This window comes from Mastigoproctus giganteus, chromosome 12 (genome assembly GCF_048544385.1).
Source record: "Mastigoproctus giganteus isolate SK-2022 chromosome 12, ASM4854438v1, whole genome shotgun sequence".
Taxonomy (NCBI): domain Eukaryota; kingdom Metazoa; phylum Arthropoda; class Arachnida; order Uropygi; family Thelyphonidae; genus Mastigoproctus; species Mastigoproctus giganteus.
In genome coordinates, this window is record NC_143586.1 from 173,029,811 (window position 1) to 173,057,793 (window position 27,983).

Here is a 27,983-nt window from a genome sequence, read left to right on the forward strand (position 1 = left end):
TTTCCGTTACCAATCGATTTTACTTCAGTCCAAAAATTTAGTAGGTACCGCCAAAGATGTTTTCACATCAAAAAGTATATGGAAGAAGAATAATTAATACAGGGTCATTATAAAGTCCTTTTGCAGTTTTAAATTTTCATAACTTCCATTCTATACATGATAAAATCAATCTGTAAAAAGGGTAAGGGAAAGATTTTATTACAATTTTACATGCATTTATTCTTGGCATTTTTAATTCTTAGATGTCCGCCATCATTTTACGTGTACAAACTGAGATATGATTTTGAAGTTCTACAAATACGCTTTGCAGTTGATTTTCAGTAATACCCTGAATCACATTAGTTATCCTAGTCTGAAGATTGTCTAAAGAGTGAAGTTTTCTTGAATAAACAATAGTCTTAACATGTCCCCATAGAAAAAAATTCAGTGGGCTTAAATCTGGTGAACGTGGTGGCCAAGTGATCAGTCCACCTCTTCCAGTCCATCTGTTACTTAAATTTTCATTCAGTAACACCCTTACTCTGAGAACAGAGTGACAAGGTACACTATCTTGCTGAAACACTATCACCTATAAGTCCTAAATATGTAAGTTCAGGAATAAAGTAATTCTGCAGCATTTCCAAATAACTCTCACTATTAACAATCTGTCCTTGGCCTTCCAGATCATGGTTTATCATTGATGGAACCTGTTTCTTTAAACTTTTTTGTACAGTTAGTTATGGAATTCCTGTGTTGTACATCTTTGTTGTAATAGATTCTAAATCTTTTTTGTACTGCGATTATAGACTTTAACTTGGCCAACCACAGCACACAATTTACTTTCTTTTCTATTGAAGCCATTTGGTCAAGCCTAATTCTGCAAAAAAAAAAAAATAATAATAATAAAATTTTTGCTAAACTACAATAAAAACACTTTTAGTACATAATAAACTTCACTAAATTACATTTCTAATATTTTTTACAGATTGATTTTATCATGTATAGAATGGAAGTTATGAAAATTTAAAATGTACAAGAACTTTATAATGACCCTGTATTATGCAGTTGTAATTAAACCAAATGAAAAAGTTTAGAAAACATAAAAGTATAGAATTTTATTAAGTATATTACCGAGTTATAATTGTAGGAATTAATTGATAAGGAGATAACTACATTTACTTATCACTTCTATTAATCACAGAAAAAGATTGTTATTATATACATTAAATGTATTATGTTTATATTAGTTACTTGAAAAGTGTAAAAAAAAGCTACATAAATTTGTTACAGATGATATATAATTCTATCTTCTTTTTCAGTATGCGCCAGGATGTATTTGATAAATTGCTCATACTACAGAAGAAAAACTGTGATATGAAACAAGAAGCAAAGAGATTTTTAGAAAGATTAATAAAGTTGGGAAAGCGAAATGGTAAGACTTATATGTATGTATAAAGCACATTTTCTGTTTTGTTTTGTTGCTTATATTAATGTGTAAATTGCCATAATGTTAATAGAAAATATATTCCTAGCATTTTCTTTTTTTTTTTTATTCAAAAATATATTTAAAATGTGTTTTTAATGAAAAGTATGCATTAATTAGTTTAAATTTAATTGTTACTTGCCTAGGCTCACTGTGTACTTCTGTAGATTTTATAGCAACGTGCTGTCAGGCACAAATACAGTGTTATACCTTTCTTGATTGCTGTGTCCACGGACTAGCATTAGCATTAGTAGAGGATTTGATGCAAGAAAGCAAGCTTATGCAGCATCAGCCAAAAAAAAAATAAATAATAAATAAATAAATAAAAAATAACCACTTCCACTTCAACCCTCTGTTCGTTCGAAATACCTGTCCAGCTGAGCCTTAAACTGATTTAGGCTATCAACTTCCACGACAAGGGATGGAAGTCTGTTCCACCAACCAACCACCCGCTGGCTAAAGGCAAATTTCCGCACGTCTATCCTACATCTGTCTTTCCTCAATTTGAATTTATGCCCTCTCAGGTGATTATTCTGAGCAAGAGGAAGAATCCCATCAGCATTGAGCATGCTCAAACCATTCAAGGCTTTATACACCGCTATCAGATCACCTCGCTGGTGCCTAGTCTCCAGACACTGTAATTTGCAAAACTTAAGCCTTTCTTCGTAAGAGAACCTCTTTGTTCCATTCACTAATCTTGTTGCCCTTCTCTGTACTCGTTCCAGCAGCTCTACATCCTTCTTGAAATGAGGCCTCCAAGCCTGTATACAGTACTCTATGTGTGGCCTGACCATTGCCTTATACAAGGGAATAATCACCTCCTTATCCCTGCTAGAAAAATTCCTATATATCATTGACAATACACCATGAGCTACTCTTGCAGCCCGTCTGCACTGCTCAGAGAATTTCATATGTGCCTGCACAACCACCCCCAGTCCCTTTCATTCTCTACCACTGTCAGTGTAGTACCACAGAGTTGATACGTTGCTCTGGGGTTGCTGTTTCCCATATGTAGTACTTTACATTTGTCAATGTTAAACTTCATTTGCCATCTCTCAGCCCATCTGCTCAAACTTTCCAGATCCTGTTGCAGCAGCATAGTATCAGTAGTGTCCTTGACAACCCTGCCAACCTTCGTATCGTCTGCAAACTTCGACATTAAGCTTGATATACCATCATCAATATCATTTATAAATGCAGAAAACAATAATGGACCCAATACTGAACCCTGAGGGACTCCACTAATGACATTAGTCCACGATGAGCAGTGTCCATTGATTACCACTCTCTGTCTTCTCCCCCTCAACCACCCCTTTATCCATAGCAGCAATTTGCCTCCAATGCCACACTGCTCCAATTTGTGCAGCAGTCTTCCATGTGCAACAGTATCAAAAGCCTTTCTAAGATCCAAGTATATAATATCAAAGTTATTCCCTGCATCCAGTTCTTTTGTGACTGCATCATAGTATCCAATCAAATTGGTCAGGCACGACTTACCCTTAACAAAACCATGCTGTGTCCGAGCTATAACTGAAGTCTTGTCTAGATGATCCTGCAGTGCTTCTTTAACCAGTGCCTCCATTAATTTTCCGGGAACAGAAGTTAAACTCACAGGTCTATAATTACTTGTGTCAGCCTTTGATCCTCCTTTGTGAATTGGGGTCACATTTGCACATCTCCAGTCCATGGGTACCTCTCCTGAGTCCAAGGAAGCTCTCATAATTATGGCTAAGGGTTTGCTTACTTCTTTTGATATTAACTTTGACTAGTTAATATTCCATGGCTATGACCTTGTTACGACCATGTTAGTGTAAGGCAGCATGTATTTTTCCAAGGGGTGGGTTCCGCTGCATGCCCTTGTTTTCTGATCACCATATGTATTGAGCCATCTCTTCATAGTCCAAACACTTCCTATTCCATTTCACAAATATACGTGGTCTCAGTTCTAATTTTAACGATGTCCATTTCCACTTGTCTGCCATACCCCATGTATTTTTTTTTGACAGAATCTGTGTTATCGGTTGATCCAACCACTGCTCATCTCGGTTGCCCAAATTATTCGCTGTGATTCCTTTGAGACGAAAGGAATCACAGCAAATAATTTGCATATGTCCGTTCCGATATTCCCTGTCAGAGACTTGGTAATTTGGAATCCCCTCTTTTCGACCTTTCCGGCTTAAAATCTCTCTACCCCATTCAGTCAAATTCATCTGTTGTCTCTACCGTTCTTCCAACTCCACTAATCACTTGGAACTCTTTGACATCCAATCTTTGCAACTTGACTTTCTCCAGTCCAACTTTCCTAACAGTGAGGTAATTTTCCTTGGTGATTTTAATGTTCACGACTTCAGCTGGCTTCCATTCTCTAGTCACAAAGACCCATTATTGAGATAGTGAGGCTTTTTCAGTTATTAATGACCTCACACAGATTGTTCATTTACCTACCAGAATACTGGACAATCCTAACCATACAGCCAACACGCTTGATCTTTTTCTCCCAAACAACCCTTCTAGGTACACGGTCGAAGTGAGTGGTCCTTTAGGCACCTCAGATCACAACTTGGTGATTCTCTCTTTTCCAATGGAGCCTTTATCACATGGCTATTCCGAACCTCGTGTTGTTTGGCATTACAAGAATGCAAAATGGGATAACCTGCAAGATTTCTTTTCCTTATACGGATTACTGCTTCAAAACTTCTGATGTGAACGTTTGCTCAGATCATGTCAGTGAAATTATTCTTGTAGGAATGGAATCCTTTATTTCACACTACACCTTAAAATCTCGTCCGTTATCTAAACCTTGGTTTTCCAATAAATGTGCTAAGACTGTTCAAGAGAAGAATGTTGCATATTGTAATTGGCCTGTTTCCAATCCTTCAGTTTCATTTTCTGCCTACACCAAAGCTTGCAACAATTGTAAAGCAGTTATTAATCAGTCTAAACTAGTTTTTGAACGTGCTAAGAGTAGAAAACTTGCTTCTTGCCCTAATGGTAGCTGAGTATTCTTGTGTCTTGCGAAAGGTATTGGCCACAACTTTTGCCCATCTCTGCTCCTACCTCTGTCAAAACCAGATGGTTCTGTTGCCACTTTAGCCAAGGATACAGCTGACCTGCTAGCATCTCATTCTTCCAACTCATGTATTAATGATCTTTGTAAAACACATCCCACCATTCCCAACATGCTTCATTCAATGCCTTCTGTGGTCTTCCGTCAAAAGGAATCAGAAGGATTTTGACAAATCTTGGTGCTAAGGAAGCTCCAGGTTCTGATGGTATTTCTCCACTTGTTCTCAAAACCTGTGCTCCTGAACTTACTCCTGTTCTTTGCCACCTTTTTTCACTTTCTTATTCCAAAGGTGTTTTCCTTCTGCTTGGAAATTTGCTCATATCCAGCCAGTTCCTGAAATCCCTCCCATCCAATTATTGTCCCATTGCAATTACTTCTACTCTTTCTAAAGTAATGGAGAAATCAATTGACTGCCAACTCTTAAACTACCTAGAATCCTTCTTTCTGATCAACAATCGCCAGCATGGATTCCATCAGTGTCAATCCACCAGTGATATTCTGGCTTATGTTACGCATTTATGGACAAATTCAATGGAAAAGTTTGGTGAAACACAAATAGTTGCTCTTGACATATCAAAGGCTTTTGATCATGTTTGGCATAAAGATCTTCTAAACAAGCTTCCATCTTATGGTTTGCCAACTGTTTTTTGTAATTGGTTATCCAGTTTTCTCTCTGAGGGTGATGGTAGATGACTTCCTGTCTTCTAACTTCTCCACTAATGCTGGTGTCCCCCCAAGGTTCAGTTCTTTTCCTCTTGTATATTAATGACCTTCTTCCATTGACTGGAAATCCTATCCATAGTTTTGCTGATGATAGCACATTGCATTCCACTTTCCAGTTTGAGAAACCTTGCCCTGCTCAATCAGCTTCAACTTCTCAAATATCCACTACCAATTCCTTAAATGCCGATCTCCGGGTAATTCTCCAGTGGGACAAAGGCAATTTAGTTGATTTCATCCTTCTGAAACTCAGTCCTGTCTTATATCTTGCAAAAAGGATTCTTCAGCTCCTATGCTTATCTTTGGTGACACTCTGATTTCTAGGCAAGATGATATATCTCTTTTGGGGATTACCCTGACTTCTAATCTCTCTTGGCACAAACACATTACTAATATTTCTTCCTCTGCATCTAAAAAACTTGGTTTTCTCTTTCACTTTCGGCATTACCTTTCTTCCAAACAGCTGTTCACTCTGTGCAAATCCGTCCTATCATGGAATATTGTTCCCACATCTGGGACAGTGCCTCCAAAACCTCTCTCAGGCTTCTAGATTCCATTCAGAAGGGGGCAGTTAGGTTAATTAATGACTCCTCTCACTGTCTCATAGACTTACTATTTCTGCTGCATACCTTTTCTACAGGTATTTCTATGGACACTGTTCTTCTGAATTGGCTTCCATAATTCCCGATCTCTCTTTCAAAACAGTCCGAACACGTGCCGTCACCAGCCGACATCCATTTACTGTCCAACTTCAAACTCACAGAACCTACTTTTCATCTTCCTCGTTTATTCATTCAGCTTCCGTTTTGTGGAACAACCTTTCTTCATACATTTTTCCTGAAAATTACAGTCTACAGAAGTTCAAGTCCAATGTCAAGAAATATCTTTTTTCGTCTTCTCAACCTCCAACCCAAGCACGGTACTAAGTACAATAGGTACAATAGGTTCAATCTCAGCTCTTTGAATATATGGATTAGTCTGCTGAATTGTAGACCGTAGAACATTTGCTGCTGTAAGGCAAGGAAGGTTTTAGGATATTTCAGGAAGTTAGTAGAATGTTTGCTACTGCAAGGTCACCATACAGGTTCTTAGAGGTGTGTTGGAACCTATATTTTTTATACTGCTTATTTATGTTTTATAGCTCCATGAGGTTCAAGAATCTGAGTTATATTACTCATGCCAACAAGAAAAGTTTAATGCTTTGAGACAGTGATCTAAAAATGATAAGAGCATCTACAGACTGAATGGTTATAGCACATTGTCATTTGTTCTTAATTTGAAAAAATGGATGGTTGGTTGTGCAACAGCAGGAATTTCTCTCTTTAGGCTTTGGTTTTGTAGTCTTATCCTTTGACTGCCCATTATACTGTTAGTACAGTCGAATCACTTTAACTTCCGGGCATGTTATAATGACCTCTATATACAGTAGACTGTCGAAATAATGGCATATCGAGATCGGATGTATGCATACAATGCATACATCCGATGGAAGTCAAGTCTTGCATAAGGGTTGTGTGGACATTGTCAACCAGATGTGCATCACATATTTCTTTGGGCATATCAGAAGGAGCAGTGCCGAAAATGGAAAGTGGCTACTGTATTTGTTTACATTCACAATTTTCAAAGTGAATTCTGTATACTGATAGGATTATAAGGCTGTTTTACATTTATTTTAAATTAAAAACCCCTCACTATGGCTCCTAAAGTTAATAAACCTCATACAGAGAAGAGAAGAAAGAAGAACATGAAAGCTTAGTGACAAACTTGATATAATCCAAACTATTACATTAGGGTCACCCAGAATGTTAATTCATATACCCATGTGTATTGTGCCCTGTAAATTGCAAATCTCTGTTGGATTTGCCTGGATGAAAAACCCCAATTTTGCTGGATGAAAAACCCCAATTTCTGGGACAAAAACTGGCTAACTCAGCCATGAAGTGAAAAAGCCTATAAAAGTTCGTAGCATCATCGATGGGGAGGATAGGATGGTGGTGATACCAGCGCAGACTAAACTTGATATAATAAATAAAATAGAACTGTGTGTTGATGGCAGAATATAACATTAGATTGCAGACATGTTTATGTTTTTTATGTGCAGTTAATAAAATTCATTCTTAATCTCTCTATTTCTTATTTGTCCTCATTATTTCTGCATTAAATACATCAAAAATAAAACTTTCTAGATAACAGAAAAATTAAAATAACAGCACCTTGAATCCCCGAAGGTTATTCTGAAAGTCCTCTTCCAAACATTGATTTGGTAGAGTAAGCAGCAGCGTTTGTATCCTATTTATCACTAACATTGAGATGGTACGGTAAGTAGCTGGCATGAGCATAAATTACATCGTTTATGATTTCGGTTCTAGCTGTTTGAAATTTGGTAGGTTTCGTCAAAGATATTTACACGCATGACATCTTTCGTGCGTACAGGGTACATGCAATTTTTTTTTTTTATTGCAACTGTTATTATTACTAAAGTGAAAAGGTTTCCTGCTTTGATTATTATTTATTTTATATGTTTTGTGAACATTATTATTATTATTATTGTTGTTGTTGTTGTTCATATTATTTATCCCTGATTGTGAGATTCCACCCCCATGACGGATACTGCTACCAAATACACAAGGTGGTTGTGATATCTGGCGTTACTGTTGGTTGAGGAACTCCATGACTATCCTGCAGGTGTTCAGGATTGTGACTTTCTGGAGTTCCTCATAGGTGTTTTCTGAGAGACCTATTGGTTACTAGGCTGTTATGTAGGGTCTTTCGCACCATACTGATGGTTGACACAATGATCAGGATGGTCGTTACTTGTTGCCTATGCCACATCTCTTCGATCTCCTCTCTGAGGTTCATGTACTTCCTTATCTTATCCCCATAGTTTTCTGGAGGTTGCTGATGTTGGGCTCCACTGTGTCAATCAGGTAGGTAGTCTTTTCCTTCTTGGCAGTGAGGGTTATGTCCAATCTGTTATGCAGGATCATCTTGTCCGTTGTTATGATGTGACATCATTACAGCTTGTGGGTTGGGGTCTCTAGTACTGCTTGGGGTTTGTACTTGTAATACGGTACACTTTCTTTGATCAACTGGTGTTTCCTTGCTAGCTCCTGATCTATTAACTTGGTTACCTGGTTGTGTCTACGAGTATACTCCGTCTGGGTGATCACCTTGCATTCTGCTGTAATGTGTTGGATTGTTTCTGAGACCAGGTGGTATCATCAACCTGTGCCATCTGACACTCCGGGCTCCTTGGCGACGTATTTTCTATAGTTTCTGATGTTGATTATCTGGTCTTGGATGTTGAGCACGAATCCTTCAGTGTCGTGTGATCGTTCTGCTCATGAGCCATTCATTGGAAGCCATTTTATCTATGTGATCTTGATGAATGTCATTGTAGTGTCTAGCATGGAGTATCTTCTTTGCCCATCTTTCTAGCTTTGTTTGTGTCATCTGGGTAGGAGGGGAGTCACAAGCGAGGAGTTTAGGTTGAGCAGCATACCCCATTTAACCTAAATTCCTCGCTTAGGTATGCAGCTGGTCTATCTTCCTTATGGCCTGGTAGAGTGCTGCTGCTGTGTTTTTCTGGAAATAATCCTTCAGGTTAGCTATTGCTTTCTGTTGCTCGATGAGGTCTATCAGGCCCCTTGTCCCTCTTTCTGACTTCAAGTGGTGTTGGCAGCTATTCATCATCATTGTCCTTGTGTTTTCATGATATCCACCAACTTGATGTTAGTCCAATCTATGATCATGAAAGAGTATGTTAGTATTGGGACTGCATAAGTGTTTATGACTTTAAATATGTTCCTCCTTTCAGCTTTGCTTTGAGTAGGCTTCTGAGTCTCTGATGGTATTTTTTGGTCAGGCAGGCCTTGAATTCCTTGTGCTGTAACTGCTGAGCCTGCATCATCCCCAGGTATTTGTAGGTCTCACCCCTTGTCATAGCTTTCCCTGTTGCAATCCATGGGTCTTGCATTTGTCTAGACTAAATTCCATCCTGATATCATTGCTGAATTCTTCGGTGACCCGGAATAGGATTGCTTCTTGGTTGATGTCATGGTGGGAGAAAGTGTACAGGTTTTTCCTTCCTTCTTTGACATTATATCCATACTTTCTGTTGTTCAGCATGGTGAATAGAGGGTTGAGTGCTAGAAGGAACCACAGTGGGCTTAGGGCATCCCCTTGAAAGGTTCCTCTCATATGGGGATCGGTCTGGTTGTGATGTTCTCAACCTTGATTGTGGTACTCCATTTTGCCACGGCTGCTTTTAGGACTTTTGTCACTGTCTGATTAACTTTGTACATCTATGTCTTTATTAGCCAGTTATGCGGTACAAAGTCGAAGATCTTGCGGTAATTGAAGTAGGCCTTGAACAAGTTGCAGCACTTCTTGTAGGCTTTCTCTATAACTGTGGTATCTTTGGTTAATTGCTCCTTATATCCTTTGTTTATCCACTTGCATCCTTTCTGCTGTTTAGTCTTTATGTTCTGGCTCTCCAGGTGGTCTGATATCTTCTCAGTTATGCAGCTGGTCAGTATCTTGTACATCATTGGGAGACCTGCAATTGGCCTGAATTTTTTCAGGTTTCTTATCTTGGTTCTTAACCTTCAGATATATGATTCCTTCAGTGAGAAACTCTGGATACTTAAGTTAAGTATCACTCACATGAAATACCCCACATTTATCACTATTAAACCATTTGCCATTTTCCAGCACATCTGTTTAGTTTATCTAAATCTCTTTGAAGCACCATGTCCTGATTATTGTCATTAGCCACTGTGTTTCTCCTTTGTATCACCAGTAATTTTAGACATCAAACTTGAAATACCTACATCAATTATTATTCATTAACATTAAAAATAGTAAGGGAGATCACCATCAACCCATGTGGAACTCCACTCCCCATATTGGTCCATGAAGAGTAGTGGCCATTTACAACCAGTAACCATCCCTTTATCCATAGTAATAACTTTCTCCTAATGCCATATTGCTTCCAATTTATACTACAAATGTACACATGACAAGATTAATATTTTTGTATAAACTGAAACAAGGATCATCTATAATGAGAATGTGGCTAAGAAATTGAGAATGATGTGCAAAATGATTCACCAACAAAAGTTTCTGTATTTATTCACATCTTGTACAGGCCTACTCTGAAACAAATATGTAATGTCCATTTTATATTATGTGTAACATTATGTGAAATTCATGTAATGGCCTCCAAACATTTGCAGATGAAACATTTATATGACCTGAGAACCTTCTACTTGTGGTAGGAGAAAGATATCCAATTTTAAGGGCGTGATACTGAGTTATCTCAGTATCTGTCTTTCAAACTTAAAACAAGAAGCATGTAGAAAGGCGCCTCCGTAGCCAGGTGGGAAGGAGCAGCAGTGCGTAGCACACGCTTCTTGATTAGACCGGGGTTCGAGCCCGTCACCACCAAATACGGAGGATGCGGAAAGGTCATTCAGGGAATGACCACCGCATATCCTGGAGCAATATGGCCTTAGTTGCTAATGCTCCTAAAAACCAAATAACAACAACAACAACAACAGCATGTAGAAAATGGCCTGGCACTCAGAAGAAAGAGCAGATAGGATGCTCTCATGGTGGGAACACTATCTGTTCCTTTGTTTTCAGAATTACTTTGACCTTTTCTTCTAAACTTAGTTCATCTCATGCATTATGCCAAAGATAAAAAGCTGTGGAACTCATTAATTTCACTATAGCAAATGGTTGAAAATGAAAAGGAAATCAATTTGAAATGTTGTTATTATAACTTATAGCATTCAACTTTACCCCAAATCATTTAAAGTATTTATCTGATCTTGTCACTTATTAAATAAGTTTATAATTCTCAAGTGTTGATGATCATGTGGCTGATTAGACTCCTGTAATAAACTTGTTTAAATGGTGATATAAAAATTAGTATTTAGTACTGGCAAAATAATGCAAGAAAAGCAGAGTTTAATTAGTATCAACTAGAATGTGTTCATGCCAGATTCACCAAGTGATTTACTCCAACTATAAGTAAGGCAGAGTGAGGCACTTTTGGATTGTCTGGTCACCTGTGATTCACAGTACTTGAATGTGTACAGCATCAGAACAGAAGGCTGTTTCATTGTCCCATCTATCTTACAAACAAAACTGTATCACCACTGATGATTCATTGTAATGCGTTCATATATAATGACTGAGATGGCCATGGTTAGCAATTTAAAAAAAAAACTATTTCCCCTCTATTTGACAGATGAATTGAACTACAGCTTTCTGTCCCAAAGCCTGCAGACTGGGTGACCTATGAGTAGTTTGTATCATATACAGTAAGTCCGGGTTATGTAACTTTGGACTTAGGTAAATTTTTTTCACTCACTTTTTTTTTAGGATTGTAAAATTTAAAACAGTAAAAAAAAATAATAATAAGCAATCAATAATGACAAACACGGCACGCACAAATTACATAAGTGAGATAAGAAGTAACAAGCTTAAAAAAGTAGGAATGAAGAGAAGATTCTAAAAATTTATTTGTTTTTTTATATGACTGCAGATTTCAGTGAAGGGGATACACATGTCACCATAATAATATAAAAATTCACAGAATTCCGGCTATCGGTATTATCGCAAATGCAATAAGATCGAGATTACTACCCATTTATAATGAATTGCACTAACAGAAAAGCCTAATAAACTGGAAAGTACAAATTGTCTTTATTGTTTTATAGTAGTGACCTCCAGAAATGTGCCTTAGTAAAATGTGAGCTCACAACAGCGTGTTTCAGCACCATGATAATGGTCAAAATTTCATTTTGACTGTTATCGTGGTGCCAACTATGAGAATAAGTGACAGAGGTACTAGTAAATCTACCAAGAAAAGAAAAGCGATTGATTTGGGTCAGAAAATTAAAATAATAAGGATGCATGAAAATGGTCAAACAGTAACAAGTATAATGTGAAATTTAGATTTGTCACTGTCAACAGTGAACACAATAATAAAGGACAAACACAGAATACAAGAAATGGTGAAGGGATGGGCACCAATGAAGTCAACTATAATAACCAAGGCTATGAAATATATATCACTTTTTACAGTACAATAAATAACATGCATTGTTTTCCTTCCTTTTATGTTTTCTTTTCTTATGTGCCACTCCGGCTACTTTGCCACTGTCCCCAGATAAAGTTTTTAATTGAACTAATTAAAAATATATAACTATTTTTCTTCATTCTTCTGAGGATATTATGTGGTTTTCGTAATTTTGGCATATCACAGATATTGGCATAGCAATATTTTATTAGTATTAGTCATTCCTGAGTTACACAAAACTCGACTTAACGTAAGAAGTCCTGGAACATATCTCTTACATATATCGGGTACTTACTGTACTGCCATATTGGAGTAGTTTACAGCCTACCAGTGGTTGATTCTTCAAGTCAGATTTAGATAAATCATGATGAAGGGTATAATGTTCAACAGTAAAGTTTAAAAATTAATTGTTTCTAGAAGAAGAAGAATACGTGTCTTCGGGAGGGAGGGAATTAAAGATGGCCCATTTTATCCATATCAATTACATTTGTTGGATTTGTTGCTATAGATCTGATATTTCATATTTTATACATTTTCATATTTTTTTCTTCATTGTAAAAATTTCTATAGACACGTTAAAACTATTGATATGTCTGCTGCAACCAATATTGCAGTGGTCCCTGTTTGTTTTGTGCAGTGTTTGTGTTTTTTTTTGGGACATTTTGAAAGAATATGTGTACCAGAGCAGAATTCTTTCATACAGAAGAAAAGAATGTGGAAACTACAATACCCACTTGTTTAATCTTTTACTTCATGACAAAACTTACAATCCTGTATGATATACATTTTGCTTCGTGCTGCAAAGAGTATTTTCCTTTAGACATGCAATTGTGACAGTTGTATGCATTAGGTTACTTAATATGTATTATTTTATATTCACTAAGATAATTTATGATCAATTTATTTCTTTATAGAAGATCTCAATAAACAACAGTGGCTGTTGGTATTGAGAAGCAAAAAATCTTTATGGTAATTTGAAGAAAGAATATATATTTTTTTTAGGTCTCCATCTACCAAAAGATATCCAAGACCAGATAAAATCTTTAAAGAGCAGGGCCAATGATTTATGTATACAGTTCAATAAAAACCTGAATGAAGAAAATACAACTTTAGAATTTACAGATCAAGAGTTAGATGGCCTTCCAGAAGATTTTATCAACACATTAACAAAGGTATAATTTTTTATTATGTAATCTCATCTCTGAATACCTAGAGACAGATAGTTTGTGATATGTTTTTCAAACATGTAGCTGCCAAATTTATCAATATGGGTTTTAAAGTTATCTTTATAATAAAGTGCAACATACACTGAACATTTATTTGAGTTTGATTATGGTTTGATTTTGATGTGTTAACATTTCATCAGCACATTAAAACTAAACCATATTTTCTGAGATTTATGCCTTTGTATACTTGTCTAATTTTTCTGAACTGTTTTAGGTTAACTATCCTAATTATTTGCTCTTGATAAAGATATTGGGAACATGCAGCCTTTTTGAGATTTGATTTGTTATGTGACGTTTCCTCCAAATATACCTAGTGAGATGTGTACTTTGGAATAGAAACTTCTTACATTTCATGTTTAGAGAAGTTAAAAAACAAAGGTATGGAAACTTTGTAAGAAACAAAGAAGTTAAGAAGCAGTTCACAGCTCTTTACATAGTTGATATGCCTGCCATTATCTCATTACAAAGTGATTAATAGTGTTGGTGTATTTAGGCTGGATTAAGCCTGTGTTTAGAATGGATGCAATTTAGAAGTGTTGTAGCCTATCATTGTCATTTAAATCTGTTACTACCAGTGAGTTTGCAGGTCATGGTAATACAAATCAGTGATTCTGAACTATGAACTTACCATTTCTTTTGTCTAAAATTGTTTTGTCCATCCTAATGTAAAAATATCCCTGTGTACCAAAAAGGACAGAATAAAATCCAGATAATATGTGTGAAATAAAATGTGAATTGTTTTTTTAAAATGCATAAAATTGGGTCTTTGCTATAAACAGTTGAGAACTTATTGTATTAACTCAAACTTTTTAAGATCACAGGTAAGATGGATCATTAATGTTCTCTTTCTTCCAGACAGTGCTGCTGATTCACCTTCTCACTCATAAGTCTGGTTACTTAATGAAAATTACTTTACACTTTTGCAGGCAACTCCTTTTTTTACCTTACCTTCTGAGGTATGTTGATTCTGCTTTTGCCAGGATCAAACCAAACAGATTTCACTGGCAATGATTTAATTGAAGTTTAATTTATTAAAACATTACATTCTAAATTTCTCTACTTTCTAGTTCGTCTATATAACAAATGTTTACATTCTTCTGTATTTCCAACAGAAGAATGTAAACATTGCAACAGGTTGAAAATTCTCTTTAAAGCCTGGGCATCTTCTGGGAAGCCAAACTTTAAGAGGATTAAAGTCTTTAAGTTTCCCTTTGTCATATTGACCCATTGCCTTCCTGGCTAATCTTAGGCAAGTCCTAGAAAGATTAATATATTGAATTGAATTTCCCCTTTGTGAAAATAACTGCTATTCCTAAAACCAATTTGTTTTCCAATGTGGTGTTTATACTGGGAAGTTCTAGTCCATTTTTTTCCAGTCTTATTCAAAATATTAATAAAAAATATGTTCTAGCTGTTTTTGCCAACTTTGAGGACACTTTTGATTCTTTTTGGTGGGAAAGGACTCAAAAACACCCTCTATTTCTTTTAATTCAAATTATTTCTTTGACTGGTTTATCACTGTGGCATCTTAATTTCCAATCTTATACAAAAGAAGTGGCTATCCTCTGTTATTTTAAGTGATGTGATTTTAATATTTTTGTGAGCCTGGGCATCTGGTTGAATTAATTTTGTTTAAGGTGTCCAAGACAAATATTGACATTAGTGATGTAATGTGTAACAAAAATAGTCTTTCATTGTCAGAAAGTTCTAGTAATTTAATTTCATCAATTAATCCTCAGTCATTAATAAACACTTATTTTACTGAAATCACCATTTTCTATGTACTTCTGCCATATCTGAGTCAGGTGCTGTATTCTAATCCTATAAAATTCCTTACTTTTTCTCCTGAGGACCTCGCAAACACTGTGCTTGAGCTGGTCATTGTCCACAGAATGGGTTCCATGGAGTGCATCCTTCAGCAGGCTGAAGAGGTGATAGGCGGATGGTGCAAGATACAGGCTATGAGAGGGATTAGGAAGAACAGTGCACCCCAGTTTTGCAATGGCCTCCATCCCGTGCAGACTGGTGTGGAGTCGTTTTGTCACGGAGAGGAAGAACATCATTAAGGTTTTTGTCTGGTCAAACTCTACGGATGTAGGCTTTCAACGTTTCCACATATCAATCTGAATTGATTGTGGTGCCACACTCCAAGAAGTCCACAAGCAAGACCCATATTTGTCCCAAAACACTGCTGCCATGACTTTACTGACAGAAGGCTGTTTTTTGAACTACTTCTTGCACAGTGAATTTTGATAGTGCTACTCCATTGACTGCCTCTTCATTTCAGGGTCATAAAAGTGAACCCAGGTTTTGTCACGTGACTATGCGTGAAAGAAAAATCTCTCTTTCACTCTTGTAGTGCTGGAGAAGTTCCATACAGATGACTTTCCAGGCTTCTTTACGCCTGTATCAATATTTTCAGGGTCCACTGGGCGTAAACCTTGTAGCCTAGTTCCTTTATGATGGTTGTCACAATGGGTTTCTCTATAACTATTGCATTGCACAATTCGCGTGTTGTGATGCAATGGTCCTCTTTGATCAGTGCATTTATCTGGCTCTTGTCTATTGTCACTGACGTTACTGGCTGGCCGCTTCAGGGCCTGTCAGCAGTGTCACTTTCCCCATTCAAAAGTGTTTTACCCAACGTCTAGCTGTACTCACATCTAAAGTATTGTCACCATAAACATTTTGGAGATGTGTATGGATTTCGATAGGCATAACTTCTTCCTTGGTGAGAAATTCAATCACCACTCTTTGTTTGATATGCATATCTGTAACATCCACTTTGAACCATCCATGTGCTGCACTCACGAAACTGATCACAGCACCACTCAGTATGGTGAAACTAGAGGCCTCTAGTGACCACTCAGTGACGTGCAAAATAATCTATGGGGCCACATTTGAAAGCGAAAAATTAGGAGGCATTACTTTCATACTGGTCCTCGTATTTACTAATGCTTTATAAAGAGCAGTTGAAGTTTCAATATAAGCAGCAGCATTGCATGTGATTGTTTCTCATTTCTTGTAATAAGCCTCATGTCCAACATTAGGACAATGTTCGCAGGCGCCTCCGTAGCCAGGTGGGCAGGAGCAGCAGTGTGTAGCACATGCTTCTTGGTTAGACCGGGGTTCGAGCCCGTGACTACCAAATATGGAGGATTCGGAAAGTTCAGGGAATGACCACCACATATCCCCGGAGCAATATGGCCTTAGTTGCTAATGCTCCTAAACAACAACAACAATGTTCGCACTTCTCTGTGCTCTGAACTGCAATAGTTTCATTTAATATTTACTCCTTTAGGGCTTTTAACTGTATGTAATTTAAATTACATGTTAAGCCACAATCTGAAAAGATACTTAATTTATTTTTTGGAATATAACATCTTTTTTTAGGGTGATTTTTTAGTTCATATTCGGAATCTATGATAACTTGTTTTATTGAGATATTCTCAGGAAGAAAGACTAAAATTAAGACTTGTTTAAGTATTCTACTGGGGAATTCAAAAGCTGATCTGAAAATAAATCTATTACATTAGAGCAATGGTTCCTAAACTACTGAGATCTGCAGACCCTTTCAAAAATCAAAAAAAAGGTTTGCAGACCTCAAATCAAACTTTTTTTTTTTTTTTTTTTTTTTTTTTATATATATATTTGAAGGGGTTGTGAACTTTTTTTTATTTTTGGAAGGGTCTGTAGATTTCAGTAGTTTGGGAACCACTGCTCTAGTGTAATACATTTATTTTCAGATCAGCTTTCGAATTCCAAACTAGAATTCTTAAGTCTTAATTTTAGTCTTTCTTCCTGAGAATATCTCAATAAAACAAGCTATCATAGATTCTGAATATGAACTAAGAAATCACCCTAAAAAAAAAAGATGTTATATTCCAAAAAAATAGTCTGCTTTTCAGATTGTAGCTTAACATGTAATTTAAACTACATGTTAGTGCATATATATATATATATATATATATATTATAGGTGGTAGATGATTTTCATCAACCGGTGAAATACCACCACTTTGCTTATTGGAGACTTGAAGTGGTGAAACCCATGTTTAGTCTCTAGAGCAAAGTTTCCGGCATCCCCCTCCTCCCATACTTCTCCTTCAACCCATGCATGGTACTAAGTACTATAGGTTTTGATACCTTTCATGTTTGGGATTTTCATAAAAAAAAAAAAAAAAAAATTCATATATGCATAATATTGATAAAAATAATAGGATATAATGACATTACTGAATGACTAAGCAAGCAAGAAAAAGTATTAAATTATTAAACTGGTTAAACCCAATACACTGATAATATGCATTTGTCTATATATATGCATATATATATCCAATATTTCAAAATAAAATAAAATAAAACATAAGCCAGTAGTATGGCAAAAACTGTAGAGCGAAAATTAACATAAAAATAACCCAAAATAAAACGAATGAACGGGAACAGGAAAGTAAAGGTAAGACATAAACAGTAGCCGAAAAACCCCTATATAATTTAGCACTTTAAATCCAATTAATAAAACCGATATAAAATTGAAAATAATGCCAATTACATAATAATTTAGCCCCCCCCCCCCAGTACCAGTTCCGAAAGACGTGAAATATCACCAAAAAGGGTTAAAGGACCTACTAAAAGAAAACAAAAAATCAAAATAATAGACTGACCATTATGCCCCATATCGGCAGAGGACCACGAGGCCAATAATGGTCATGGAATCGCTGCAATTCAATCGCTATACAAATCGTCGCAAAGGTGAAAAGATCAAAGAACTAAACCACCCATTCCTCCTCCGATCGATCCACCAGTGCAGAAGATTTGCACTGTGGTGGTCCTTATGCAGTGAAAAATAAATTATAGAACAGACAGCACTCTAGAGCAGAGCCACACCACTGACACAATGTAAGCTGAACCAGCTTATATAAAAGAAAAAGGAAAATAGATGGCGGCAATATATATATGCATATATATATATTTTTTTATATATAACTTTATTTATCATCAGTTTGCTATATACAGAACGAATAATTTAACTAGTTCCAGAGGGTCCATTTTACAGACCCCGAGGGGGGGCTGTGGTCCCCAGTTTGGGAAATGCTGCATTAGAGTATGCATTATTTCCAATGCTTTTACTGTGCTGTTTTACCCCAGGACTTGTAAAGGGGCATGGTGAAAGAGTACTTGTATTTTGAATATCCCTTGTTACCAAAACATTGTAATTTGTGTGTGCTTGGAATCCAAGAATGTTGCTGAACTTATTAAATAGGGCGGTAGATCAGCACTACAGGAGAAGGGAATGGTCTTTCAGAATTGAGTTGCCACCTGATACACATTATGTAGTAAACAGTCTCTAGGTTCCAACAAACAAAGGCTTGCTTCCACCACTGTATATCAAGCTGGGACTGGTCAAACAGTTTGTTAAAGCATTGTATGCTTGAGTTTGTCCTCAAGGTCATATACAATCTGTTTCTAACACTGTCTGATGCAAAAGTGACATTTATTGATGTTCACAAGTTATCCAGATATTGTCTTCACAAGAACCAGAAAACAGAACAACTGATGCTGATCAAAATATCTGATAGTCATTTTGTCTTTTAGTGAATGGCTTTCTTGTTAAAATTAGGAGTGAAAATAACAAAGAACTAGTTGACAAGATGATTGAAAATTATAAAAAAAAATGGAATTCAAAATGTTAGTGTCCATTACATGGATGCACAAAGACATTCAGATGTACATTTTTCAGGATTTTTTTTTATTAACTTGAGGAGGGTTTCTATGCTTTTAATTTGTGATTTTTTAAAAATTGTTTACTTGTAGGGAATATTAATACTCTGTTCTGTGCAGAAGTTAAATATTGTTAATAAATCTGATATATTATTGTATATATTTTTTTTTAATTTCTGTACAAACTACTGATGTTATGCAAAACTGAGATCATGTTTGGAATTAACATACCAAATTCATAAAGAAACAAGAAATGCAGATAAATAGAACCTTTGAAAATTCATTATATAGTGTTATTGAACTTAATTACAGTCAATTCCTAAACAACTAACCCTTAACTGAGAGAATTCTCATTATCAGTTCAAAGCTTGAGCCGTAATTTGATTTCTGGAGTGACTGGATATCAAGTCACGTAATATTGATCAAGATAATTTTCTCAGCAAAATTGAGCTCTTTGGTGATTTTTGTAATTAATAATAATTATAATGTTAGTATGAGTAAATATGAACTTCCTTCTGAAATGCTTGATATTAAAATTAAAAATCTAATATTGCATATCGTGACTTCAAGATAATGTCTTCAAAAGTTTGCTGCTATTTTTATGATGAAAAATTTCAGTTTTGAATTTTTTAAAATATCTGTAACAAACCTGTGAGAATAGATATTCTTGCTTGTTTCTTAGGCTGAATCTGGAAAAAGGACTGTTACGTTAAAATATCCGCATTACTTTCCAATTATGCGTAAAGCCAAAAATCCAGAGACCAGGAGGCAGTTGGAACATGCATTTAATACTCAGTAAGTGTATAATTCTTTTTCAGATATTTACTACAGGGTCATCAAGAAAAGTTGCAAAAGTTTTGGATGTCTGTATTTTCTGCTGTATTGTAATGGTATTGGTGAGTTTGTTGTCATTAAACTTTTATGACATGGAAGTTTATTATTTAAGCAGAAACATAATGTTCACTGTGTAATCCTTTTGTATCAAAGACTGTTTGTAGATGTTGCTTGAAGTTTACCGAAGCATGCAGTGAGTGTTTCTTCAGGGATACCTCGGATAATAGCTGATTTCATCTTTCAGTTATTCGACAATATGTGGATTATTTCTTTGTAAAATAATACTCGTCTTACCAAGGTTCAACACGTTTTCCTTTGAATATTCGTGTTAATCAACATGCGGCCTCAGTTCGTGCTTCTCGTTCAGCAGCGTCAGAATTAGCCTTTCACGCTGTTAACAAAAAACATACTTTTTTATTTAACGAGGCCAAAATACTTAGTGTCCAATGTAATTATATGCGACTGTTAATTGCGGAAACTGTAGAAATTAAATGACATGAAAATTCCGTTAATGATCGTTGGCCATATCTCATCTCCGATTCGTGGGCGTTTAAGTGCATGCGTGAAGACAAATAATCCCTATTTAAGTTTCATACTCACCCCTATTCGGTAATTTTCATTCCTGTGATCACGACATATGGTTGAAAAGCGTTGTCAGCTTCAGGAAGGAAAATCGTTTTGAAATTTTTTTCGTTAAATTCTTTTAATTAATTTTCTTTTTTTAATTGCGTTAAATTGATTTTTAATTGTGTTAAATTGATGTTTAATTATTTTTTTAAATTATTTGTTACTCTAATGTAAGTTTTTCGATTTTTTCATTTTAATTTCTGGAGAATATTATACAGAAGTGTTCTACGTACCATATTGAGGTAAACTTCTCTTATTATTTTACAAATATTAATATCAACGTAGAACGTATTGAACTTTACAGCTCTGATTCATACTATCTAGTGGATTATTTCTGTAGAAATTTGTCTTAAGTTTCCTCATTGAGAAAAATCATAGGTATTTAGATCTGGTGAGTACAGTGGCCAAGGTCATCCAATATCCTTTATATATAGTAAAGAATAATTGTATTAAGAAGCTAATTAATCATGGGGGTGGAATGTGACTGTACGAAAAGGAAGATAACATAGCTTATGGATCAGGGACACTGCATTAGCAAAACGTACCCTACAGCCATAATGTGTGTGTGTGTGTGTATATATATATATATATATATAAAGTATATTGTATGTAGAAATGTGAAGAAGATTTTGATTTAAACCTATTGAATATATGGTATACACTGTGAGCTCGACTAAATGAATAAGGAATGTAGCGATATATGGTATGAAAAAGAAGAAGAAATAGACAGGAAATTAAAAATAAGAAGTGAAAAGGCAACCAAAATAAGATAACATTGCGGTATCTTTCACAATCTCAGTGTCATCATCACCACTGAAATTATGAAAAAGACAGCAATGTTCTTGCTTCTGTTTCCGACATGTTCTGTATGTTGTGATGCACGTGAGCTGTTGCCAGGTGTTGAGAACAAAATATTAAAATTATTTAAAATTTTGCAGTAAGAGTAAAGTCTAATAGATTGTGCCAATAAAAGTGGTTAAATTATGTAGTGCATACTTTTAACTGGACACATGTTAAACCCTAGAGAAAAGGGTCTGCATTTGGCTTCTTGTTCCCGTCTACCCACACATCTAGTACATTACTGTGAAAGGCATGGATTTGATTCTTGTCAATGGCCAGTGTTTGAAAATATTTGTAGTTTTGACGGGGTTGTGCGTGATCTTCATGTTACAATTCAGTTAGTTGGCCTTGGGTGTATGCGTGGTTCCAGAAACCTGGATTTTAATTTTTCACAGTAGTCAAACTGACCACAGTATATGTAAAATTACACGATGATGCAACATAGTGTTAGTTCTCGGCGAATTTTAAACAATCGTTCTACCATGTAGCATACAAGTCTTGTTATGCATTGTTGCATGGTGAAATTAAACATCTCTCCCACGAGAGAGAAGAGTACTATTCTGATTTGTGATTTTCTGAGTCACAGTAATGGTAAGTGTGGATGGATTGGAGTGGTGATAGCCCTTTGACAACACCTTGTCAAAAAGACAGTGTGTTCACCTTTTCCCTTTTAATATCTAAAAATTTGCATCACTTATAGTTTGTTACAGTCAACTTTTATTCTTTAAAAAACAAACTAACTAAAGTAATTAAACAAGCTACTCTGCAATTCTTATTGTCGGAATTAAAAATACTAACATTAATAATTTCTTAAAAAAAAAGAAGAGTATTTCTCTTGTCATGTAATGTCTGCTTCTTCTCCAAATATTTATATAATCCTCCTTTAAATCCATAATTCTTTTCGACACCATTTGACTAGGTCATCAGTCAAAACTTCTTCCAGTGGCTAATTGCTATATTACGATTGTTGTATTTGTTGTTTAGAAATTAATTAGAAAGTTAGAATTAATTGTTTCGAAATTAAATCTGCCAAGGTATGGAGTTAATAAGGCTAGTTGAAAAAAGAACGAAAGAGAATTAAAAGTGAAGATGATTTTCCTTTTCCTGAGAGATTATGCTTTACTATACAGGGTGATTCAAAAAGGACTTTACAACTTCGTAAGTGTATAGAAATTTATTCTGGAGACATATAATTTATTGAACTGTCATATTGTAGCAAAAAACAAAATATTACTGAATTTTGTCACCACGAGCACCATTGGCTGGCATTTCAAAAATGGTTATTTTCACAGGTTGGTGGATTTGTCGAGCAGGGACGTTAGCATGGCCACCTCATTCCCCAGATTTGTCACCTCTAGACTTTTTTCAATGGGTTTCATTAGAGATCGAGTGTTTGTTCCATCCTTACCTACCAATCTTGCCGAGCTCAAAACTAAAATCACCGCCGCAGTTACAGAAGTTACGCCGGATATTTTAAGCCACGTTTGGGAGGAAATTGAGTTCAATGGGATGTCTGCTGTATCACCAACGGCAGTCACATCGAACCAAAATGACTGTTCTAGGTAAAAATTTATGTTTTTTGCTACAATATGACAGTTCAATAAATTACATGTCTCCTGAATAAATTTCTATACACTTACGAAGTTGTAAAGTCCTTTTTGAATTACCCTGTATATGAAAATTAACTAACATTCATAATTTTCAAAACTTTTCTTAATTTAGAAACCTGGCATCACTTTTAAATGTTGCTGTGACTATAGGATAGTGTTGGCATTCTGGGTTGCTAACTGGAGCAAAAAGAATTTCAAACAAACTTTGTCTAGCATCTTTTGCAAGACAGCAGGTGGTACAAAGTGGTGGTACAATACCACCACTTTGCTTATTGGAGGATTAAGTGATGTCTCCAGAGCAAAGCTCTGGCAACCCCCCCCCCCATCTCTTCCATGATTGGTCTTTTGAGGTTATGGTGGAAATCATGGTGCGATCCAGTATTCCTTATATTTTGAGGGTAGAGCGCAAAAAAATGTTTGCAGGCCAGCTGCTAGATAGTCCACTGGACCAAACTTATTGCTGACTCTAGGAGGCTTCCGGATCAGCTAGATTGCTGCCTCTACTCTGCCAGATAGTGACTGGAGGGAGTAGGCGCCTCTGTAGCCAGGTGGGAAGGAGCAGCAGTGCATAGCACACGCTTCTTGATTAAACCGTGGTTCGAGCCCGTCACCACCAAATACGGAGGATGCGGAAAGGTCAGGGAATGACCACCGCATATCCCGGAGCAATATGGCCTTAGTTGCTAATGCTCCTAAAAACTAAATAACAAACAAACTGGAGGGAGTCTGAGTAGTGTGGGGCATCGTTGAGGCCACATTATGTCAAGGAGCTGAGTATATTCTTAGAATTAATTACAGAATTGTTGTTTGACATTACAGAATTGCTGTGCGTATGCCATATCCAAAAGTTTCATTACTTCATTCAACATGTTCTCCCCACCTTTTCTTAATACTGATTACATCATGAATAGTCAAACTAATAGAATAAACTTATCTTGAATTGGTTGTAAACCTCTCAAACTCTTCCTTGTTCATTTCACAAATATACATGGTCTAAGTTCTAGTCTCAGTGATGTCCATATCCACTTACAGTCTGCCAAACCCTACATATTTTTCTGACAGAATCTTAATTATTCGCTGTACGATTCCTTTCACTTCAAAGGTGGTACTTATGCATATATATGCTCTGATATTCCCTCAGAGAATATCAGAGCATATATATGCATAAGTACCACCTTAAAAATCTCTATCCCATTCTGTAAAATTCATCTCTGTTACCTCTATCGTTCTGCAACTCCACTAATCACTTGGAGCTCTTTGACTTCCTCTTTCTGAAACTTGACTTTCTCCAGTCCAACTTTCCCAATAGTGAGGTAATTTTCCTTGGTGATTTTAATGTTCACAACTCTCCAGCTGGCTTCCATTTTCTAGTCACACAGACCTCCATTATTGAGATGGTGAGGCTTTTGCAATTACTAATGACCTTGCACAGATTGTTCATTTACCTACCAGAATATCAGACAATTCTAACCATGCCCTTCTAAGTACACAGTTGAGGTGAGTGGTCGTCTAGGCACCTCAGATCACAACTTGGTGATGGTCTCGTCTCCAATGGAGCCTTTCTTTCATGACCATTCTCAAACTTTGTGGTGTTTGATGTTACGGAATGCAAAATGGGATGATCTGGGAAATTTATTTTCTTCTTGTCCCTGGTCGGATTATTGTTTTCAAATCTTCTGATATCACCATTTGCTCAGACTGTGTCAGTGAAATTATTTTTATAGGGATGAAATCCTTTATTCCACACTTTACCTTAAAATCTCATCCTCTTTCTAAACCTTGGTTTTCCAATAAATGTCCTAAGGCTGGTCAAGATAAGAATGTTGTATATCATAATTGGCTTGCATCCAAATCTCCAGGTTCATTTTCTGCCTACACCAAAGCTAACAACAATTGTAAAGCAGTTATTAATAAGAACTTATGCTGTTCTTCTGTAATTTTGAACTTAGCCTGTCCAAAATCTATTCCTAACTAGATGTTGAACAGGCTAAGAGTAGAAAACTTACTTCTGTCCAAATGGTAGTAGAGCATTCTGGTCTCTTGCTAAACTATTGGCTGCAACTTTTGCCCATTCTCTCTTCCCATCCCTGTCAAAACCGGATAGTTCTATTGCCACATCTGCTAAAAATAAAGCTGACCTGCTAGCATCCTACTTTTCTTCTAACTCATGTATTGTTGATCTTGATAAACCACCTTCTTCCATTCCCAGTACATTCCATTCAATGGCTCTTGGGTCTTCTGTCAAAAGTATGTCAGATGAATTTTGAACAGTTTTGATGCCAAGAAAGCACCAGGTCCTGATGGTATTTCTCTACTTGTTCTCAAAACCTGTGCTCCTGAGCTTACTCCTGTTCTGTGCTTGCTTTTTACAGTTTCTTATTCTACCAGTGTTTTCCCTTCTGCTTGGAAATGTATTTATACCCAGCCAGTTTCTTAAAAGGGTGACAAATCCTTTCCATCCAATTATCATACGATTGTACTTCTCCTTTTTCTAAAGTAATGGAGAAATCTATTAACCACCAATGCCTAAGCTATCTAGAAACCTTCTGTCTGATCAATGATTGTCAGTATGAATTCTGTCAGTGTTGATCCTCTAGTGATATATTGTTACCCTTCTGTGGAGAAATTCAGTGGAAAAGTTTGGTGAAACTCAAGCAGTTGCTCTTAATGTTTCAAAGGTTTTTGATCATGTTTGGCATAAAGGTCTTCTAAATAAGCTTCTGTCATGTGGTTTGCCAACTGTGTTTTGGGTATTCAGTTTTTTCTCTGACTACTTGATGATGGTAGACTGCTCTCTGTCTTCTGACTTCTCCACTAATACAGGTGTTCTACAAGGTTTAGTTCTTTCTCCCACTCTTTACCTCTTGTGTATTAATTACCTTCTTCCATTAACCCTAAATCCTATCCATAGTTTTGTTGATGACACATTGCATTTCACCTTCCATTTAGAGAAACCTCACCTGGCACAAACAGCTTCAACTTCTCAAATATCCACTAGTAATTCCATAAATGCTGATGTCCAGTGGGGCAACTATCATCTTCGCCCCACTGATGTCCAGTGGGGCGAAGATGATAGTTGATTTCAATCTTTCTGAAACACAGTCCTGTAGTCCTGTCTTATATCTCACAAAAAAGGTTTCTTCTGCTCCTGTACTTATCTTCAATGACACTTAGATCGCTAGATGAGATCACATATCTCTATTAGGGATTACCCTAACTTCTAATTTCTCTTCGCATAAACATCACAAATGTTGCTTCTTCTGCATCTAAAAAACTGGGTTTTTTCTTTCTCTTTCTCAGCGTTACTTTTCTTCTAATCCTCCCTAATTGAAGATCCTCCCTACTGTGGAATATTGTTCCCACATCTTTGAGGCGGTACCCTCAAAACCTCTCTTGGGCTTCTAGATTACATTAAGATGAGGTAGTAAGGTTAGTTAATGACACATCTCCAACAAAGTCTCTCCACTCTCTTTGTCTTATAGATGTTTTGTTTCTGTTGCATGCCTTTTCTCTAGATACTTTCATGGATACTGTTCTTCTGAAATGGCTTCTATAATTCCTAATTCTCTCTCCCAAACCAGTCCAAACACTTGCTGCAACCAGTTTGCATCCTTTTGCTGTTCCACATCAAACTCACTGAACCAACTTTACTTCTTCTTCATTTATTCCTTCAACTTGTGTTTTCTGGAACAACTTCCCTTCATGTTTATTTCCTGAAAATTACAATCAACAGAAATTCAAGTCTGATGTCAACAAACATCTTTCATCTTCTCAACCTTCAACCCATGCATGGTACTGAGTGCTATAGGTTATAGTACCTCTCATGATTGGAGTTTTCATTTAAAAAAAAATCAGGAAAGGTAAATATGTAAGGCCACGATTTTCCCGGTGGGGGGGGGGGCATATCTGTAAATATAATATAACCCAGACATTCTTCCAGCTCTCTTCAACTTATGTTTTCATAAGATCTATTTCCAATGCCTGGAGATATTCTATCCTCTAGTTATTGTTTGAACAACTGACATCAAGGATCCTTCTCCTGGCTCTTGGAGCATTTAATCCACTACAAGCACTCCATATACTAACTAGAATCAACTATGTAGTTTAGTTTTAAACTGGGCCACTGTACCAAAGGCTGTAGCCAGCATCCTGCAGAATGTGGATGTCTTCACTCAGAAGGATCTTGTGCATTTTCAATGACTTTGAGGTTGCATTTGACTCACTCTTCTTTCCACAATATCTACAGAATAAGGCAAAGTTATTTTAGCAACTCCACTATGTCCATCAGAACCAAATTTTGCAACATTACCAAGACAGTGACAAAGAGTCAGGGGTGTTGTGAGGTTAAAAAGTGCATAGGGGCAATGTAATATATCTGTGATTCCCTTTGTGTAAATTATTTAAATACAAAAATAAAATAATAATAATTGTTTTATTCACAAAATAACTCTTTAAAAACATAGTATATGCAGAATGTGCATATATGTAGTATAGTGGAATGAAGTAAAGTATTAAAATAGTAGAGCAAAGTAGAGTATACTACTTCACTCTAAGTTTATAACTTAGTGATGGGGTACTGACAAATAAAACTACCATGATTTTTTATAAAAAAAACATTTGTGTATTTTCAATATGCTCAAAAAATAATCTTTTAGGTATCCATAAGTAAAGTTTAAAATATTGTATTTTTTATTTAAATATAAATAAATAGTGCCGTCTGTTAGCCTCATGGCATTCCCACAGAGCAGTGCCCATGGGAAATTCCCACTACTGCCCTCATTGTTATG

At 36.1% G+C, this 27,983-nt stretch overlaps 1 protein-coding gene across 1 annotated transcript in view; it reads left to right on the forward strand.

The window, feature by feature from the left end:
• The window catches only part of LOC150077600 (thimet oligopeptidase-like), a 170,904-nt gene that overhangs the window by 32,441 nt on the left and 110,480 nt on the right, over nucleotides 1-27,983 (forward strand). The window contains exons 3-5 of the mRNA XM_090386530.1: nucleotides 1,299-1,411; nucleotides 13,342-13,511; nucleotides 19,968-20,080. Coding sequence (XP_090242656.1) covers nucleotides 1,299-1,411; nucleotides 13,342-13,511; nucleotides 19,968-20,080 — 396 coding nt within the window. The remainder of the gene's footprint in view (nucleotides 1-1,298; nucleotides 1,412-13,341; nucleotides 13,512-19,967; nucleotides 20,081-27,983) is intronic.